Source organism: Dipteris shenzhenensis, chromosome 22 (genome assembly GCF_047967505.1).
Source record: "Dipteris shenzhenensis isolate YYH24624 ecotype China chromosome 22, Dip_SZ_1.0, whole genome shotgun sequence".
Taxonomy (NCBI): domain Eukaryota; kingdom Viridiplantae; phylum Streptophyta; class Polypodiopsida; order Gleicheniales; family Dipteridaceae; genus Dipteris; species Dipteris shenzhenensis.
Window position 1 is genome coordinate 53,125,870 of NC_141617.1, and position 21,953 is coordinate 53,147,822.

At 42.1% G+C, this 21,953-nt stretch overlaps 1 protein-coding gene across 1 annotated transcript in view; it reads right to left on the reverse strand.

Moving 5' to 3' along the window:
* Window positions 1-620: 620 nt before the first annotated feature.
* Window positions 621-21,953, reverse strand: part of DEK1 (calpain-type cysteine protease family) — an 86,086-nt gene continuing 64,753 nt past the window's right edge. The window contains exons 25-36 of the mRNA XM_087393623.1: window positions 19,072-19,176; window positions 17,988-18,116; window positions 4,042-4,422; window positions 3,784-3,921; window positions 3,466-3,702; window positions 2,839-3,293; window positions 2,673-2,737; window positions 2,369-2,496; window positions 1,820-2,029; window positions 1,513-1,569; window positions 1,257-1,396; window positions 621-1,147 (exon numbers count right to left, since the gene is read on the reverse strand). Coding sequence (XP_087249749.1) covers window positions 2,985-3,293; window positions 3,466-3,702; window positions 3,784-3,921; window positions 4,042-4,422; window positions 17,988-18,116; window positions 19,072-19,176 — 1,299 coding nt within the window. The 3' untranslated portion in view covers window positions 621-1,147; window positions 1,257-1,396; window positions 1,513-1,569; ... (2 more) ...; window positions 2,673-2,737; window positions 2,839-2,984. The remainder of the gene's footprint in view (window positions 1,148-1,256; window positions 1,397-1,512; window positions 1,570-1,819; window positions 2,030-2,368; window positions 2,497-2,672; window positions 2,738-2,838; window positions 3,294-3,465; window positions 3,703-3,783; window positions 3,922-4,041; window positions 4,423-17,987; window positions 18,117-19,071; window positions 19,177-21,953) is intronic.

Genomic DNA, 21,953 nt, shown 5'->3' on the forward strand with positions numbered 1-21,953 from the left:
TCATTTTGAAATCCAATATCAAAGTTGGCATTTGTAAACATTGCTCGTGTTTAAGGACATAAAGTATTAGTTTGGCAATTTGGGGGGAGGACCCTACCTATGCACATCGTAATGAGTTAATTGGATAATGAAATGTGGACAATGATAATGAGAGAAATGTTACATTTAGATCATCCCTAACCTTTTTTATGAAAAACTATTCGAAGATTGATTGAATAAATTTACTAAAAAACATTCCAACTATACTTTCGGGCCCATGCCCATGCCTAGAGTGCAATTGTTTGTGTTAAACTAATTAAGACTTTGAAGTGGGCATCAACGCCAAAATGTCATTTTACATAAGTCATCAAGAAAATTAGGTAGTGCAAAATACAATGGAGGTGGACATCCATACTTTTTATTTCTACATTTTGATTGTTGAATGGGAAGGTCTTGCACCTTGGTGCTTTGCGATAGTAAAGGAGACATACTTAGGCTGACACTTCAGCATCCTTGTGCATGCCTATCATAACACAAGACTAAGGGCTAAAGTAACTTACAAAGTGTGTATACTTATATGATATAAAAATTTGCTTGAAAGTTACCTTTTTGTATGTTGACTTGACTTCATAGCAAAAAAATGAATCAGAATTAAAGTGCCATCACAGCAGCTTAAGACACCTTTTTCTTACTGCCTTCATTGGTGGCAAAGCATCCATGTGCGTATGCTCAAAAAGGTTTTATTTAAAACATCAATGCTGATTCCATAGGCTTGTGGCAAGGTCTGCTTTGAAAAGCTCTTACTCACCACATCCAAACACATCTGCAGGCACATTGTCAATGTATGACATGTCTAACTTAAATTATTAAAAGGCTCAGCTAACTTTGCTTGGCTGGACCAGCAGCACTCCTGGAGATTTATTATGCAACGATAATGGATATAATACAACTACCACCCATCTCCTTGCCAGTGACAGACGTAGACAATGGATCAACCAAAACATAGTGCAACATCTAAGATCACTCCGATAATATTGGAGAGGGTTAATCACCTAACTCCCAAGCCTCGAAAATATTGGAATGTCAGACCAACTCCTGCAGGAACAGCTTGGAGCTTAGAAGTTTAAGTGAGGAACTCCACGAGTGTAAAATATACACACCTCTGCATCTGCACAGACAATCAAAATATCAAGTTACAATTTGGGATGCAACTGAAAATCACACAGTACATATCTGAAACCCTTTTTTGGTTGCTGCTTTCATTTTATCTAACCCACCATTATTAAGCCTCGGTCCTGTTGCCAACTGTTTCGAGAATTTTGCTCCATCTTTTCACAAAATATGGGTCATCATCCATCAGTCTATCCAGAATGATTTCAAGCAAATATGAACTGATCATCTTGCAAGCCTGCAACTACTAACCATATGACAGCAGACAGCATGTCAGGACAGCAGACAGCATGTCAGGATATACCTCAAGACACACAGTAAATACCAAACAAACTAATCCAAATTTGGAAACTCAGTACCCACATTTTAGTCCCTGCCAGACACCTCCTGAACAGTGCATATGAAACCAAAGCAGGCAAGCTGTGTGGAATAACAGCCAAAGAAGATTGATTAGTTATGTTCAATAATCACCAAGTACAGAAGAGTTCATACAATCAATTATCGCTTCAGAAGGTAATTACCAAGACAGCATTACTACAGTAAACCACAAATGTGTTTCATATACTGATAACAATCATTCAATGGATGGATACAAGTGACAATCATAGTATCAAAATTTCCATGACTCACAACAAGCTGCATCAAAGACCTTTATCACGAAAGGCATAACCGTCTGCTGGTCATCACAATGACTAATGCCTCCTGCCACTGCAGCCCAAAAGATGAGGTTTATCATTACTCATGATGATGTCACACCTTTCCTCGATAAATGATCACCAATAAGCCCGACCAGTGTGCCAAGACTTCAATCGCCTCTTCCCAAGAAGCTACTCTCGTGCAAGCAAGCCCAGAAGGAAATGTAGCTTTGTATATCCCTATGCTGTTATTGAACAAATAATCACTGTAGTTGAATACATTATCAGTTTAGCCCCTCTAGTAAAGCAAAACTGTTCAGTGCAAAGCTTTATACACTTTGGGTAAAAAAGGTCAGAGAGAGTCCCCAATAAAATAAAGGGAGGGCAGCACTTGCAGTGATAGAAGGCAAGGGGGTGAGGGGTTCGATTGCTCTTTGTTGCACAAATTCAAATGTAAGAAACATCACTAGCAAGAAACCTTCCTAGCAGCCCAAGTGCGAGCATATTTATCAACAGCAGACAGCTATAATTTTTCAAGCTACAGTCTAAATCCAAGGCAGGATGCTCATGGGCTCTCATCATACCTTTTCTATTATCAAAGCCTACATCTCCTGCACCTGCTGCACAAACCCCTGACACGATTTCAGTGGCCAAGGCAGCTCAGATTGGACGAACCCCTGACACTCTGTCAGTGTTCATAACACTGGAACGACTGCATTACAACATAATACTGTAGTCAATATAAAGTACATTTTGAAAGGCATAACGTAAATCAGTGCCTACTGCCGCACAGCTGAATTTAAGAATTACTGCAAGGACAGCTACAGAGTGAAGGGAATGTTTTTCAGCTGTGCTGTGATGTTTCAAGATTTACTTCTGCAATCCTACCTTAAAATCTTTGCAAACCACCAGCTTGTGAACCATGTGTTCAATCTTCACATGAACCGCAGAAGCTGCATAAACATCCTATTTTGAATTCAGCATTAAAACAGCTATTTTGAAAGCCATGAAGAGGAAAATACTACAGGGCAACCAGTTAGAACATGAATCATACCGTGTTTTTTCCCTTTGTTTTCCGTTCACTCATTCATGCGGCGACATCCAAACATCGAACAAGTCAACACCCCAAGGATGGTAACACAGAGCTCCAAAATGCTATTTGAAGCTTATCCTCAGCATGGGGAAGTTCACATCCAGAAACTACAGAGGCTCCAGTATAATGGATGCTTTTGTGAACACTGACAACACAAATGGTGCCTCTTCTCCTGGGTGCAACGTGCTGGGCACAATAGTATATCCCCTTGGATCTGGGTCCAAAACCATCTCAAATGCAATCTCCCTTGAATTGACATAGTCAGTTCCCCCCACTGACTCGTGCAGAAAGATATTGTATTTTGCACGATTTCCGCGAGTTTGCAAAATCCGCATACCAATGAAGTACTTTGATGAATCACCACTGGACTGATAGTTTCCAAAACCAGAGCGCTTGCGGGTGGAAAAGTGCACCCCCTGAAGTTCATCAAGAAAACCACTCAAGAAGTCAACGGAGTGCCCATTTCAACATCTTTTTAAATTTCTCTGAATCTCAATTGTCCTCGTCATCATCGTTAAAAAGCATTGCCATCATAGCCAAACAATATCCATTCAAACCCGGATATAGAGATTTTATGGGAGAATATACCTGAGTCAGAGTCACAAAGACATGAATAGGATGCCGTGAATCTACTCCGATAGCTTTCAAACGAAACTGGGGATTATGATGCCAACTGTAATAATCCTGGCAGCCACCTGCTGTGTGACTACGCCACTGGCCTCGAATAGAATACCGCATCTCCGGAGGATATATACGGCACACATAAATAGAGCAGAAGTGGAGCTGAAAATCCTCCCATGACATCCAAAACACACCATCTTGGGCCTGTGAAGTATACTGTCAGCTTAATTTTGATATTGAGCCTGAAGCTATCTACTAACCATAGAAACGCCAAAGGACGTATACCTGAGGAATATACTTTAGCTTATGCTTCATGCGATCACTCCATTCGGATGACAGGTCAGACCACGGCCCATTCCACTCAACCTCATTTGCCCAAGGGTTTCGTACTTGGACAAGCTTATGACCATCTACTTCCTTCACCTGCAGTTATTGATAGACATGCAGAATTGAGTATCAAAAGTAAATTGAGTATCAAAAGTACAGATAACATTGAGGTCCATACAAAAGAGCATCTCAAACAGAAAATTATCCCAACATCACCTGCAAAACAGAGTATGCATGCCCCTGCACAATGCCACTAGAAGACACGTGGGCATCAGAGCCTGATGGACTGCCCGCTCCAAGAAGGAAACCCTCTTGCTTGAAGCTTAACAACTGTGACCACAGCCTTCCACTTGCCAAGTCAATTTGGGCCTGGGAACTCTTCATATCAATCTCCTCTCCTGCACCACCCGTTAGATCCACCAGGGCATCCTGGACAAGTCCCCCTTCCAATGCCTCATAAGAACCATGCAGCTTTGCATAGGCTTTTTCAAGAATTGAGACCCACAGCTCGTTCCCTTTCCTGCTGGTGGCAAATGCCGGCTTGCCCTTGGCTTCACAAGGAATCCAGTCATCTACTACAACAGGGACCCATTCACCCTGTGGAGAAGAGATGGAACCAAAAACAAATCATGTGATCAGAGGATTTAAAAAAAAGCAGAACACCACAACTATACTTTAACATCAAAAATATACCTTTTACAACTAGAAGATATCCAATCGTACAAATTTTAAATATTTTTTTGTTTAGCAGCAAAAATACCCCAAAACATGCACCACGATCTTGCTTTAAGGGAAGATGTTGATTGACATTCTTGCAGACAAGATAACGGAAAGCGGGATTTTTTAATTCCTTCTTTAAAAGGCCGAATGAACAAAGATAACTGTAATTGGCAAAAGGCGAGCATTCAACACAGAACGTTAATCCAAATTCACTACATTCTCTCTGAGATGAAAGCAATACTAAAGCAATGTAATGAAGATTATGAAAATATTGCAATATCACCTGTCTCAATCTCAGAATAAAATTTTCCAGAAATAAATATCAAAATCCACTAATGCCACAGAAGAGATCATTTTCGTAACGTTCTCAAAAGAGCGATTTGAATCCCCTAATATCTGTTTTTTTTTTTGAGAGAGAGAGAGCCACAGCAGCAGCAAAAGGGCTATAATTAAAATTAAATTGGGTTGTTTAGGTGGTCATGAGTATAGCATATAGTATAAGCTTTATTGTAAAAGCTTCTGTCAGCAAGATATGTACACAAGCAGCAAGCCCGGTACCGGTGAGCTCAAAGTTATGTAATATTTTGGGTGTTTTCTTCTCGATTTTCCGAGTCTGTTGTTTGTCCAGTTCAAATACATTTCGAGAAAGGGAGTAACAAAGACTGTGTTAGAATTTAGTTCCGATTTCCAATAGGTAGGGCCCTTCCATTATACATGTCCTTGAACTCTGTAGATCTCGTGGGAGGTGATTTGTCTACTTGCAAGATTGTAGCTCTGGACTGGTATGCAAGTTAGGATAAAACCATGACTGACACAGTTGCAGCAGCAACGACTCTCATTGAAGAACACTAGATATAAACCCACACACTCACAACTGAGAAGAACTGCCTTGCTACAATAACAGCATCATGCTTGAAATGCGCACCTCGAGTTTTATTGGACTTGACCCTGTATGCACTCACACTGCCATATTGCATATGCATGGCCACTTTAAACCTACCTAGGTTCCCAAACGATGGCTAAGTTCCTAACAATCCCCCACTTAAGCCGAGTAGGGGACAAAACATGCCGCTGCTGAGCTACCCACAAACCGCCAAATAAAAACAAAAGCACCTCAGCTACCCACAGGGCCCAGCTCCAAAATATGAAATCGGACCAGCCACACAGGGCAAGGCCAGCAAAAAATTCGACCACCCCCGCAAGGCTGGCCAGGCACAAGAAACTGGAAATCATTTCAGCTCCAAAATATGAAATCAGACCAGCCACACAGGGCAAGGCCAGCAAAAAGTTCGACCACCCCCACAGGGGCGGCCAGGCACAAGAAACTGGAAATCATTTGAAACTTTAAAAGGTGTAATCTCCGTCATCCAGAGATTCCTCAACACCACGAAGCCTGCAAGAACATGTCATCAACATCTCTTCAACCACACATGCCTTCGCATCTTTGCATCATAAGCCCTCTTGTAGCAAGGCTATGCTATGTGACTTCTTTTCTTACACTACTCATTTTTAGAGAACACAGTGAGGTGTTTCCTGTGCTCCTGCTCATTTTTAGAGAACACAATGATGTCATCGAAGAAAGTGCCCACAAACTTTTTGTGTGCTCTAAAAATTATGTCCATCATTCTATTGAAGTGATAGGTGCATTAGCCAAACCAAAAGGCATCATAAGGAACTCATATAAGCCAAATGAAGTACGAAAGGCAGTCTTATAGACATCTTCAGGCCGTATCCTTATCTGATGGTATCCACTTTTAAGGTCAATACGACTCAACATTGAGGAACCTTCCAACCAATCCAATATATCATCCATGCGTGGACTTGGAAAACGGTTCTTAATTGTGACTTTATTCAAAGCCCTATAATCAATACACATTCTCCAACTGCTATCCTTCTTTTGCACAAGCAACACAGGGGAACAGTAAGGAGAATTACTTGGCTGTATTAATTCCTTTTCCAAGAGTTCCTTCACTTGTGACATTATCTCTTCCTGTTGTGCCTTACTGACACGATAGGGAGGTATATTAGGCGGTGAGCTTCCTGGAATTATATCGATTTGATGATCCTCGGGCCTCTTGGGAGGTAATTCTTGAGGAAGTGCATTTGAGAAACAATCCTGAAAATCTGAAATAAAAGCAGCCCTTTCTCTATCTAAAGCAGAAAGAGTAGAGCCTTCCTGAACTGGTTGGCTGTCCTCTTTGACAAAAATCAAGTACGCCAAAATATGACGCCTTATTACATTGAAAATACAAGAAGCTGAAACTACAGGAATGGACTGTCCTTTAAACTTTACATCAAGTACATGATTTTTGCCTCTATGAGTTAAAGAAATCTTCTTGTTTCTCATCTGCACATCAGCCCCTACCATGTACATCTAAGGCATCCCAAGCAAAGCATCACACTCTGGCGAAGGCATAATGTAGAAGTCCTCTACATCCTGATATCCCTAGATATGCATCCTCCACTTGCCAATGATAGGAGTGACAGGAGTGTTGAGTTCAAGGTTGGCCATATCACACATGCCGGCTGGCCCCATTTCCTCGGGCTTGATACCAATCCTTCCTGCCATATCAGAAGTTAAATCCAGAATTAAAAAAAAACAAACAATTCTGATTTCTGATTTTTCCCCATGCTTTGCACATCTCAGTCTTTTTCATTTCCTCTTCATCATTTGCATGTGGCAAACTCCCAATCACATCTAGAAGAAGTCCTACGGAAGGTTTAGGCCTTTTGCCCTTCCGATCAACCTGTTTATCACCATTCTTGTCATCATCTGACCTGTCTCTTTTCTTGGATGGGCAATCATAAGAGTGATGTCCCTCTCCTTTGCATATAAAACATTTGTTTTGCTCCATGAGTGACTTTTTCTCTTCATCAGATAACTTGGTACGTGGCTGTTTATTAGGCTGTCCACGCCTTTGACCAGCTTTGAATTGGGCTTTTCCTCCCTTTTGAAACGATCGTTTGCCATAATTTTTATTTTCAGATTTGATGTCCTTGTCTTGATGTTTGGCAGCCCGTTTCCTGTCTTCTTTCTTGCTGTCCATAAAACCCCAATTCTTCTCCTGCATCCGTGCATATGATGTCCTTGCATTCTCAATTAATTGAGTCATAGAACCCACCTTGGTTTTAATGCAATAATCACATAGCTCACTAGGCAATCCACAACAGTACCCCTCTATTTGCTCCTTCAAAGAAACATGCCTGTAAGAGCTCAATGGCAGCAAAATAAACTTGATGCATAGATCATGATGCATATTGGTCTTATATGGAGATTTTCTCTTGATGTATACTTTTAGCTTATTTGTTTCTAGGTTGGCTCTCTTGTAATATAAAGTCCTCAAAGTTCTCACCACAAAATGCGAGCGTCAGTGCACACGCGCGCGCGTGCGTGTGTGCGCGCACGCGTGCGTGCGTGCGTGTGTGAGAGAGAGGACAAAAAATGCAGCAGGTTATTTACTGGCTTTACAGAAATAGCAATGAGGCTTGCATTATTTCTGGGGATATCTCTGATGAGTGGACTCTTCGTTGTTCGGTCCACCAGGGATGCCCTCTCAGTGCTTTACTCTATGCCATTGCTACTCATCCTATGCTACAATTATTGATCATCTTGTGGCTACAGGATCACTTCATGGCTTGGAATTGGATGCTAATCGCAGCATGGTTGCTCAAGCTTATGCTGATGATTCCTTCTTTACCCCAAAGAATACGCCCCATGATCTTGGTGCCTTGATGCAGGCCCTCTCTGTTTATGGTTTGGCAGCTGGTCTTCATGTTAATTTTCAGAAGTCTAAGCTGCTCCCTTTGCATTCCAAAGATTGGCATAGTCTAGTATGGCCCGGGGATATCATTCCATCCACTCAGTTTGTTCGTCATCTTGGTTACCCTTTAGGGTGGGAACTCACTCGCCGACAACAAACTGATTGGGTTTTGGCTAAGCTTCGAAAAAAGCTTGAGTATTGGAAACTGGTAACCTGGCCTTTGCACGTTCGTCTTCGAGTAGTGCAGTCCATCCTTGTGGCATAATATTCAATTTTACTTGCCATTGATTATGTTCACTAAGGCAGATCTTACATCTTTCATGTCTGTCTTTATGAAACTCTTCTGGCGATCCAAACATGGCAGAAAAAGTCTCAGACTGCTTTCAATGCATCACATTTGTTCTCCCAAGATTCCTCCTTTGGAACTCCAGGACCGACTGGAAGATTGGACTTTGACTTCTCCAGGGTCCTCTTCTCGTCCTTTGAGGCTATCTCAGATTATTGTACCTGCATTGTATAAAATCCTTTTGCCTCAACCTTGGGTTTCAGAGAGAGGTGATTCTGTTTGGCAAATGCATCACCTAGCCAAGTGGTGGAGGAAAAGATTACAGGAACTTTGGGCCTATAAAGTACCGCTTCGGCAACAGGTTTTCTTTTGGCGAGTTCTTTTGGCAGTGTTTCCATCTGGACAGCTATTAGCTCATCGACACATTGCTCCTGCACTTTGCCATAGATGTTCTGCTTCTTCGGAGACTGTGCCTCACTTGTTTTAGCATTGTCCGTGCTCTTGTGAGTTTTTTGATCTACTTTGACAGCACCTACGAGCGAGATTCCCATCTGTTCCGTTTGGGAAGTTCTTCTGGCTATTTGGGTTTCACCCATCCAGACCGGAGTTTTATCTTTTCTTCGTTTGGGTTCACTACTGGGCACTATGGACTTTATGGACATATAGGAATTGTAAAGTCTTTGTTGATCCTACTTTCTCTCTGTTTGGCTTTTTTAGGCGTTCTTTGCAGCAATCTTTCTTTGATTGCTTGCAGACCCACTGCATAGATTATGAGGTCTTTTTGGCATATACTGAAATTTTCAGTTGATGTAATTGTAGCACCTTTTTTTTGAGGTTGCTACTCATATAATATAATCAATCAAAGATTTCACAAAAAAAAAATGTATGTGTGTGTGTGTGTGTGTGTGTGAGAGAGAGAGAGAGAGAGACAGAGAGAGAGAGAGAGAAAGAAAGAAAGTTTATTAAAGCCTCGGAAGACCGATGGGTCTATGAGACTGTGAGAATCCTCATACAAAAAAATTGTGAGGGTGGAGCTACTAAACGAGCATCCACACCAATGCCGAATGCAAAAAGCTAGTCCTAAGTACTACATAGTCATGTCAGAGTGATCGACTACACATCAATATCATCATCATCCTCATCATCACCATCATCAGTTCATCCAGATGGATGAGACAGTGGGAGCATGAAATCGACGATAGAGTGTTATCGGCTACTCATGGGCATGGTCTTGTGTCGTCTCCTGGTCATAGCTCTACGTCTTACAAAGGCTGCAATGACCCATGTCGATCGAGCTCAGACTCTAAACAGAGAGGGGATATCCTCAAGTGTGTCAATCCTCTGTCTGAGTTGTTGTGTCGCTAGCTCTGGATCCCGATCATGTCAAGGCCTCTTAGTATGGGGGTACACCTGCTCTGGCTAGAAGAACTCCGTGATCAAGCTCTGAGAAAGATCTACAAAGGAGGAGGTCTGCTCCTGTCTCTACCGTGATTGAAGTAAACGCTCGGGGGGCTTGACTACCTCATGGATGCAAGCCGCCAAGCATCTCTAGTCTAGATAGGAGAGAAACTAGGACAGCACCCTAGAACTATCTCTGAAGAGACAGTAGAAGTGTCCTCAAATCTCATAGTAAACTGGGCACCTGAAAATGAAATGCTCCTCCAACTCGACCTCCTGTGTGTCACATAATGTGCATGTGTGCCTCTCCTCATGTAGACCCTTTGCCCTGCCACTCTCAATGCGCACTCTATGTGAAGAGACCCGAAACTGCCCAGTAGAGATCCTCAGTGAGTGGGGTAAGTGGATCTGCGTATATCCTGGTGGGTCAATGAAATCCTCCTCTGTGATGTGTGAACAATGATCCCTATAGAAGCTGAGCTTCACTGGAAGCTTGCTCGGTCCCAACCAGGTCCGGAATGTGTGTAGCTTGAAAAGATTCTCGCGGATGATCTGGTTGACCTCGTGTGACAAGAGAGGAAAGAACAGCGCGTCAATGCTATACTGGAAGAGAGGGAGTCTGTCCTCTATTGGGTTGTGCGTCTGTACAGGCTGGAGCACTATCCTATCATTCATCGATGTTCCTTTTTAGAGTTTCAAGCTGTACATTTTCTCAGGCAGTAACTTCATCAGCACACAGCAAGTCCTTGTGTGAAGGCTCTAGTCTTTATTCTCTTAGGCTCTAGCTTTATTAAAGAAGAGAAGTCGCCTTAAGGTGTAATGTGTCTTGTTGTTGTTTGTGGGACAACAGAAGTGAAGAGAAGCCTTCAAATCCCGGCCAAAACGGCTCTACTATGCCTAAAGGCTCTATTTCATGGGCATTTTGTACTGCCGGTTGCATCTCTCCTGGAGTTTATACTGCTTTTCTCAGCCAAGAAGGTTCTCACAGGAGAGTAGCTGCAAACTCTCTGTGAACCACAATATTCCAGAGGCCTTCATCAACTCAATCTATTTTCAACAATTGAAGGGCTCTCATTGTTGGCAGTTTTTTTGATTGGTTCCTCTGTGTCTCGGTGATAATTGCCCAACCTGTTTCTAGTAATTAGCGTCATAGCAGGCGCAAGAACATAGCATGAAACAAAGAGCCGGAAGCAACAGAGCAAAGGTGGTGGGTTAATGAGAACGTCTTGGGAGATATTGTTAATCGCTTAGATTTCGTCATTGTTTTGCTGCTGAGTATCATCCGGCTATAGGTTTCTATTGCAAGCAGTTCACGAGAAAGACTCCTGGATCTGATATGCAGATAAACACATTCGACTACCTTTGTTTCTATCCAAAACGGCGTACTTGCAAAAGACCTTGTTGTTTGTAAAACTCATTCTTCTTTTGTTTGCTAAGGTTTTGGGAACCCTTTGTATGCGTGACACATGGCTATGGAGACCTTATCTCTAAATGTATAACATACTTGCCACATTGACCTTCTAATCTCTTCCTCTCTCCAAGGTTCTAATTGTGACATCAACTGAAAAAGTTGACTGAGCCTCTTATCATTGTTCTCAAGGTCATTTACAAAATATCTTTTATTTCTTTGTGAGCATTTCTTTACAAGGGATACGTGAATTTCTCCTATTATTCTAAAAATCAGTCTCCTAATTGAAGACTTTGTGAGCAATCGTAGTCTTAGTGATCAACCGGCGAGGCTCATGGCTCCCGAAGGAAAATACTTTGATAAGAAAGATCAGCTTGACAGAACTAAGTATCACACTTGGTCCGTCAAGATGAAGATGGGTCTAATCGAGAGAGACGTGGGGAATAGTATCCAAAGCCGATAAGAAGCAATTTGCTAGTCGACCAGCAGACTTGGCAAGCTGGGTGACCATGGACATGGAGGCACTTGCCTTTCTTATCTCTGCATTGGCTAATTCTCAAATAGATCAAGTAGCTTCGGCAAGTTCTTCACATGAAGCTTGGGAACATCTCCGATATGTATTTGGTTAAGTAAATGCCGCTTCTCGATTGTTTCTATGAAAGAGCTTATATCGCCTCGAAATGAATCAAAGTGTGAAAGTGCCCGAAATCTCCGAGCCTTGGTGGATCACCTTGCTGGTGCTGAGGTGACATTAAGTGATGAGGAAGTTGTAAGTGTTCTTCTTGCCAATATGTCTCAGACTCATGGAGCATGTGTGTCTACCTTAGCAAATCAATCTACCTTAACACTTATTGATGTTGCTACCGCTCTCATCTTGGAGGAGACACGACTTGCTTCAAGAAGGAGAATGAAAAGGAAAAAGAGAAAGATACAACCTCTTCAAAGGATGAAGAAAATAAACGTCCAAATGAGCACGCTCTCCTTGTGGAAAAGCCATATATTTGCTACTATAGCAAACGACCTGGACATGTAATTAAGGAGTGCCGCAAGAAGCAACGAGATGAGAAGGTTAATCATACAGATACCTCATCCAACCATGAAGCATTCCTCGCTTATTCTGAAAGTATATTCTAAACTATGTGATGCTACATTTCTTTGCGATCAAACAAGTTCCTAGTGAGTACTTAGTGGTTCCTTGGTCAAGCACACCCTGCATGGTATGGATGCTTGATCAAAGAGAGCATTGAGAATTAGTTGTTGATCATAGCATCCAATACGACATTGGGTCTATGAGTACCTAAATGGAGGAGGTGTCTAAGGTTCTTATCATGTCCTAGGCTTGTGACACATCCCGGCGCTATCTAGCAAGCAATTGTAAGTACCTCCTTGCATGTGAAACCCTTGGAGGTGGTATGCTTATTGAAGGACAAGTGGACTTCTCCATTTGCCTATTTAAGGTCTTATACATGAGTGTGTGAGACATCTTCGTGATTTGTATTCTCTTTGTGAGCAACACAAACTTTTTCATTCAATTGGATTCTAGGCTCTCTTGACCCTTTCGCTACATCCGACTCGGGCTCTTTTGGGGAATGGAAATCTCCGCACTTTCTCTGCATCCGACTCTGGCTCTTTTGGGGGATGGAAATCTCCGCACTTTCTCTTACTTTAAGCTCTTTGCTGCAATCCCTACATGATTTCTTGCAATTTGCTGATTTTGATGTGTTTGTGAACTGTTTTTAACTTTCATAGTTCATGATGCCTTACTATGAGGGATTTTCTTACTCTATCACTGCCTTTTCAACAATTTAAATAATGGCTTAAATAAAAATATGTATGTGTGCACGTGCATGTGTGCATTCGTGCATGCGCACAACGGAGTTTCTTCTAGCCATCTTTGTATTGACATTGGGAGATACAAAGCTTCAAGGGCCATATGGTATCGAATACCCGAGAAGCAATGAATATGCCACTTTCATGCCATCTAAATGAGGTCAAGTCAAAGACAATTTAAATTCAGATGCACATTGTACTACGTTGTTGCCCGAGTTTTGTAGCACTTGTGAAAGAGATGCAAGATGATAGGCATAGCCTCGATCATTCAAGGAAACCATCAATAGCAACTAATCAAAGGAAGCCATGGAGTCAAACTATAATTTCAAAATAACTAACAACACTTGGAAATTGTGCAAGTTACCATACCAAAAATATCAAAAATATGTCATTGGCACTAAATGGATCTAAAGGATCGATAAGGCCTCTACAGGCAATGTTCACAAGTTCAAGGCAAGGCCGGTGGCACAAGGACGAAGTGGATTGAGGGCATTGACTACTCTTCAACTAAACATTATTTGTTATAATGTGTTCAATTGCAAGACACAAAAGCTGGCCCATCTTCTTGTTGGATGCATTTTTTTAAGGCTTATATGGAATTGAAGCTCGCTGACCAGCCAAAAGGCTCTATAGACAAAGGGCAAGGGCAGCTTGTGTGCATATTCAAGAAGGCTCTATATGGCATAAAACAAGTAGCAAAAGCCTCTTATGCAAGAATAGACTAGCACTCTTTTAAAAAAAAGAATTAAGAAAGAGTTTTCGAGAAAAAGTGTTAATTTGGTGCTTGTGATTTTGTATATTCACAATATACTCATAAGTGGAAACAACGCTACACTTGTGGCATCAACAAAGGCTGATTTGTCAGAGTCGTTTGATATCACAGGTTCGGGACTCCTTAGAAGTGTAGCAATTTTAGTACAAAAATGTAAACATCTAAAAGATACTCTGAAAAGTTTGACAAGGAATATAGACTTCGAGACTTTGCATGGATGGAGTTACGAGCCAGCATCTTCAATCCCACCTACACTGTGCATCCGTCTATAAGCTCACTCTGATCAAACACCTCCATGGCTAGGGCCTTCCCCACTGAGATGCAAACCCCTCGCTCTACGTCCTACTCTCAAGGACCAAATATTCGAGGCTCTTTTGGGAAAAAGTCCTCTACGTCTCTAAATGTTCACGACTGAAAATACATGCTCCACGAGAATGACAATATCTACTCCCTTCTCAACAAGGGCTCTCCACAACTCCTACCAAAAGGTCAAGTGCTCGAGCTGCCCTCGAGTAGAAACAACCCCCTCCCGTAGATGGTGGCACCTTGAAGGCCAGCAAAAGCTTTTCGAAGATCTGGCAAGATCAACACTGGATCCAAAGTACGATTTTCTTTTAGCATTACAAATGCTGCAATTTCGTCTTCAGCCCATCTAAAAGGCATTCCCTTCTTCTACAATGCATAAAGGGGTGAAGCAATCCCAGCAAAATCACGTACAAAGCATCTATAGTACGAGCATAAACCCAAAAAGCTCCATACATCATGCAAATTTCTTAGATGTGGCTAAGTGCGGATTGCTTCCATCTTAGTAGGATCCATATGCACTCCATCCTTGGAGACAATGTGTCCCAGAAAGTGAATCACAGGCATAAAGAATTCACTTTTCTTGGCATTAATGACCAGCCTATGGTTTCTGAGTTCTACAAACACTATGGCCAAATGCTTCTTGTGCTCTGCCTCATCCCATGAGTATACTATAATATCATCAAAGACGGAATCCACAAAGGATCTGTGCTCACGAAAGATTCTAGCCATCATTCAATAAAGGTGGCAGGAGCATTTGGAAGCCCAAATGGCATCACTAAGAACTCATATAACCCAAAGGAGGTTCTAAAAGCTATTTGAGGACACGTCCTCCAATCGATTGCGTATTTGGTGATACCCACTCTTCAAATCTATGCGACTGAAAACAGTTGATGCCTCCAACTGATCCAAGATATCATCAATTCTTTGAATGGGGAATAGATTCTTGCTTGTAATCTTATTCAAGGCGCGATAATCTATGCACATATGCCATGAACTATCCTTTTGGATTAACAGAACCAGTGAACAGTAAGGAGATGAACTGGGTTGAATCAGCCCCTTTTCTCATAAATCCTTCACCTGGCTCATGATTTCTTCCTGCCGAGCTGCACTAACCCTGTATGGTGGCTTGTTTTGGTGGGCTGCCACCTAGCGCTACATCTTTGCATGATCCTCGGGCTTTTCAGGAAGTTCCCCTAGTAAAGAGTCAGAAAAACAGTCCCCGAATTGATTAAGGAAATCTGTACTCATGCAGCCCCAGCCCACAAAGCCAAGCTCTTCTCTATGGCCATGCTCCCAACCATTACCTTCCTCAATACAGAGCAAATTCATGCTATCCCCTAGCTAGCGTCTCTCCTCTACTAGTCAAAAATGTTCGCCATACTTGCCAAACTTTCATCTCTTTCCCCTGCCGGAAATCAATATACTGAAGACATCAACCTACCCTACCTTATGTACACTTTATCTGGCTGGTTGCAACAGCTGCAAGAAGTTAAAGAGATTCTTGCATGTCACTCTGGGAAAAGGCTGTAACATTAAAATTCATGTGAGCATCCTATTGCATGGCAGGGTATACCACCTGTTGCATGCAGGTTGGTTGCAAAATCTACAAAGGGGACTTATACAATAGAGAATCAAGTGCTCAAAGGTTTTAAACTACAAAATATGCATTATTTAACAGTCAAAAAAGTGCTACATGCTGGGATATGCTAATTGTGCTTTGGAAGCATGCACATGCAACTATTTGAGCAGAACAATCATGTATGGAAAACAAAATTTTACTACATGATCAAAAATTGTAGTATTAATAGAACTCACAAAGCATGCATACCCATGCCTCATTCAGAATTAAAGCAGTTTCAAGAAGCCAAAGGTCATAGAAAATTTACGTGCATAAGTTATAACCAAGCTCTGTTTGATTATTCTCAATGTTAACTACCACTACCTCCTGTCACTAAAGAATATGAACCTCTCAACAATAACCCAATAGGAATGTGCATAAAAAATTGTTTCACTAAAGCAACCAGCCTTACTGTGCCTCTTTGTTAACACTTGAAATCTAAAAACTTTTCGAAGTTTAAGTATTACTTGAATCTTGTTGAGTAACTCAAGAAGTATGACTTTTTCTGCAAGACTGAGAACCGCCATCCCCACCCTAGAGGCTGAAGCGGGTGCAAGAGTTGAAGGGCCTCCCAATGGAGCAGTAATAAAGGTGGGTGCCACAGAGGATGAGACAACACCTCCTGCATAGGACCACATGGAGAACTCACCACGGATGTAGCCATAGAGGACGTGTACATTGATGGTACTGCATACATGGAGGGCCTTGGTGTTACAGAGGCTAAGGGTGAGAACATAGGAGATGTGGGGGTAAAGAGGATGGGAGAGCAGCTGGGAAAGAGAAGGATGGAGTTGAAGTCATTTTGGATGATAAGGCAGTAGGGAAGGAAGAAGACAGCGGAAAAAGCAGCATAGACATAGATGAAGTCATTTTGGATGGCCGGGGAAAAATTACCCACGACTGGGATGGATGATGAAGACAGACTTGCGGGATCCATGCTTACAACCACCACCTCCTATCACTGAAAGATGTGAACCTCTCAACAATAACCCCGATAGGAATGTGCATAATATTTTGTTTCACTAAAGCAACCAGCCCCTGTGCCTATTTGTAACACTTGAAATCCAAAAGTTAAGTTCCAGTTTGTAATCCCTCCTCTTTATCCTTGGCAGACTTGCTAAGGCAAACTAATTAACGAGACACAAGCCGCTCATCAGTCACTTTGATGAACTATAATATATTAAGAGTATAAAAATGACAGCAACATAGTTTATTGCCTGGCGATAGATGGTAGCTAGAGGAAGCATTTTACCGCACAATAGCTTGTGCCAAGCAACCCAGTGGCGTTTTTTGGGAGACTTGAGGCACTCTATAGCTTACCCAGTTCATTACGACTCCGTTCCATAAGAAGCACGATTATGACTCCGATCAAGCCAACACTCACCGAATGAGTTTCAGATCACAAAACACACAAAAACCTTTTTTTTTTCCCCAAAGAAAGGAACCTTCTATTAATGCTTGAAAGATTTTCATACAAGACAGCAGCCCCGAAGGTGCTGAGTATGGAAAAAACCGGTAAAAGGCTGAAAGAAAAACCAGCCTGTTCCAGAGAAACCCAGCTCACTGCCTAGGGGGATCTCTGGAATTGGGGCAAACAGACAAATACTTATGCCATTACAGTATATATTCAAAGAAAATTTAACCAGGGTAATTGGATCAAGAAGGCTACCGGATGGAAAAACAAAGTTCTCTTCAAGTGTTAACTAAAGATGACAAAACCTATATGTGTTTGCGTGTTCACGTGTTTACACATGCATGTGTGTGCGCACGCGTGCAATGTGTGGATCGGCACCTTCCGAATCGGGCTGGCATTAACACCATAGACTTGGATCATGGCATTTTGAATGCTTGCTAATGTTTCTAACGTGCAGTATGTTTATATATTTATATGAAAGCTCTAGCATGTATGGATTATGTTTATATATTTATATGAAAGCTCTAGCATGTATGGATTATGAGATACAATAGACCTGACATGTATGGATTATGAGATACAATCAACCTGACATCAACCTGACATTCTCAAATTACTCACTAAGATCAAACCACAATTTGTAACAAACCTGAATACAAAAACGAACAGTGTAAATCCCTTCCTCGTTGTACTCTGGTGTGATGATAACCTCAGAAATGCGTGACGCTTCTGTTAAAACTGCAACTGCACTAAGGAACCAGCAATCTCCTAGCCGGCCCTGTGATAAAGAACTTCTGATTCAGAAAGTAGAGCTAATCGAAAAAGAAAGAAAGAAAAAACAAAACAAGCAAAGGGGTGTTTAGCAGTCCACAAATCGTCGAACCACACATGATCATGTCAGGAAATATTGAAAACCAAACCTCAGTGGCATATATCAATTAGATTACCCTTTTTAATGGTAAGATTACAGCTAATAGTCTCTTATTCTGATCTGTTTGACCAGGAGATCTACTAATTTAGAAATGTGTGGCAACCTAGTATGCACTCGTATGACTTCTGGCATGAAAACCCGTTCCATTTAACAAAGAACTTTGTGAAAGCACATGAAACATTCACATAACTGAAAACAACTAGTGCTACTGCAACGCAGCCTTAATAATGACCGCAGCAAAGAGCAACTACAACTGCAACCACAAATAAGGAAGGGGCTCCACCCCCTCGAAACACCATCCCTTTCCAACAAAATGGCAAGGCCACCAAACCTTGTAAGAGAATAACATACACCTAGAAATTAAAATGAAAGGGGGGAGATGGGAGAAAAGGAGAGGGCGCGAAAAGAGAGGAAATCTCAAAGGACAGAGGTGAGAAAAGAGAGGGGGCACAGGAGAAGTGTGAAAGGGGAGGGGAGAAAAGGGAGTAAGTGAATCGAGAGGAAGACGCCAGAAAAGAGATGGGAGGAGACGGATCAAAAGGGGGAGGTAGGACGGAGAGTAAATGGGGGAGTTGAAGCCCTTATCATAGATTTAGTAGACCCCATGCAGACACTTCAAAATATGATACAACAAATGCAGCACCCTTCCAATACCCTCTAGTGAGAGAGAAAGGAACCCCCAAATAGCCAAATCAGTAACGTTAACACTAAGCAGCATTTAGCGGGTTTCATTCATACTTAATGAAGTAATCTTTTTGGGGGAAAAAAATTTAACGTTAACACTAAGCAGCAGCCAAGTCACCTGGCAAACATCAGAGGCATCTGCTATTCCTGCAAAAAGACAAGGCTCAGAATTGATGCAAGTTTCCCTTAAGACATCCTTCGGTCTCATCCATTCTTTGACCACCTGAGGAGAAAAATAAAACATACTTTTAATGACGGGTTCTTACCGTTCTCTCAACACACTAAAAGAAAGTGCATCTTTTCTTTTCCTCTCTTTTCAGCAATAAGGATTAAACAAGCCACAACGACCCAATTAGGTCATGGGGGAGGGGGCGTGGGGGTGGGCTCTCTCTCTCTCTCTCTCTCTCTCTCTCTCTCTCTCTCTCTCACATTTAATCCACAACGACCCGATTAGGCCGTGGGGGAGGGGGCGTGGGGGTGGGGTCTCTCTCTCTCTCTCTCTCTCTCTCTCTCTCGCTCTCTCTCTCACACACACACACCACTTATTTAATTAAATGAATGTACAACCGCTACCACCCATAGTGGGGGCAGCTAAAAGCGGTGGTAAAACTCTTATAAGAGATGCAGAGAAATGTCGCTTATACGATAGGCATCATGTAGGGAAGTATGCAAGGACTGCCAATAGAAATGCATATGTATCTAAGGGTGCATGAGAGGATCTACGATGAGATCTGTCTCTCTCTCTCTCTCTCTCTCTCTCTCTCTCTCCCCCCCCAAGATGTAGAGCCTAAGCACACATCACAGAAGGTTATGGTGACAGCAGAGATAATCTACAAAATCTGCTGGAGAAAGCTAGAAGGCTACTTGAAAGAGATTTTGGAACACTGCAACGAGATACTGGGACTATGACACAAGCTAGCCCAGCAAAGTACTCACTACATAACAAGTTTGTAATATTTTCTCTCTCTAGATGTAAGGGATCACTATTAGTTGATAGCGACCACCAGTCCCATAGATCCTGAAGGGTCTCACACGGACTAATATACAACCATATCATCTCTCTCTCTCTCTCTCTCTCTCTCTCTCTCTCTCTCTCTCTCTCTCTCTCTCACATTCATTCATGAGGCAGTTAGGCATCTTGAGCACCAACTCCGACCTCAAAGACATGAGGAGCAGACCCAGTTGGACTCATCTCAATGTATGATCACTGATTTCTTTTTGCCAGATCACACGGATGCCTGTTCCACAGGTCTCAGACATGATCGTGACCCAGAGCCAGTGACACGATAGCTCAGACAGAGGTTGATGCACAGATTACACTTGGGGACATTCCCTCCGTGTTCAGAGTGAGCCAGACCGACAAGTGTAACCGTCACCCTTATCAAATGCAGAACTGTGACCAAGAGTGCGTAGGGCGGCACACACTGGGGGTCACCAACACTCCATATCTGATTTCATGCTATCACTCCCTCACTATTGACGAGGGGAGGGGCCACATTGTCCTATAGCACACTTCATTCTCTCTTATGACGGTAGTGGAGGATGGTTTTGCTGTAGATGATTACTATTATTATTTGATGTGACTATGTATGATACAGTTTTCTATTTCTGTATGGGCGTGGATGCTCAGTTAGTAGCTCCACAGCTCTAGCTGGATTGGTATCAGGTTTTTTCATAGTCTCATAGACCCATCGGTCTTCCGAAGACTTTAATAAACTTTCTTTCTTTTCTTTCTTTCTCTCTCTAAACAAACACACATACGCACTTTTTTTGGGGGGGTGAAATCCAGATGGCATTATATTACAAAAAGCAGCCCCAAGAGAGGGGACAACCAGCTACAAACATAAGAAAATGGAGTTGAAAGATGGCATCTATCCACACACTTTTCTTTGGGTCAAATCCATTTCTCACTGTATTACAAAAAAAATTCCCAAAGAAAGGGACAATCAGCTAGTAAGAGAGGGATCACCAAAGACCCGACGATCTTTGTCCTTCCACAAGGTCCATAGTGCCCAATAACCAACCCCATAAAACAGAAGATCTTTTTCTTGCTGCACAGGATGAAAACGAAACAGCCAGAAATTCTTGCCAAAGTAAGCACTGGGGAAACGAGCCTGTAACCGTTGCTGTAGTAAAAGCAATGTACTTTGATGGGAATCACATATAATCTGTTTGATTTATTAATGCTTGTGGGTAGGGAGAACACAAAGTAAAACTGTCCATAAGAAGAACTTCTACCTAGGGGGGAGTTTATAAGCCCAAATGTGATGCAATCTTTGGCACCACCACTGAGAGGAGCGGTCAATAATCTCAAGATGGAATTTTGGCTGAAATGCAAGTAGCATTTGTGCCAATAAAGACCAGAGAGGCATATAATGCTCCCCTAAGGCATACTGTTTGACACAGCTATAGGAAAATATATTACCATACCATCTGCATCAAGCACATCACCCACATGAGAAATCTTTAGAGCTAAGAAAATTGAGCGGGCGAGGTTCCTGCAAAGCCAATGGAGGCGCGAAAACCTTTGAGCAATGAAGGTTTTTCATTGCTTAAAGAATTTCTTGCAACAATATCCCTGCCATTCCATTTTAAATGGGACAGTATGTGCTTCCAATCCAAAAGCATTCGAGAGACAAACCGGCACCCTTTTAGTTTGCCATGGATGCGACCCAATAGAAAGCCCTAGTGGGAGTGCTGCCAATACCCAAAAGCTATAGAAGACAAGTAAAAAATTACATGTTGCATCATGATAATCCATGGCTGATATCCTTGCATGAAGTGCAGCATCACTTTCCCCTTAAAAGAAAGGATGTACAAATGAATGTTCAAGATATTCAATCCCCCATGCATTTGAGGTGAGAAAGGATGATCCATCAACCATCAAGAGCAGCCTAAGAGCTTTGCGACAAAAGCAAGACCGCCACAAAAACTCCATAATAGGACATAAAAAAGGAGATGCCCTCTTTGGCAAACATTATCAAGGGCAAATAAAACTGA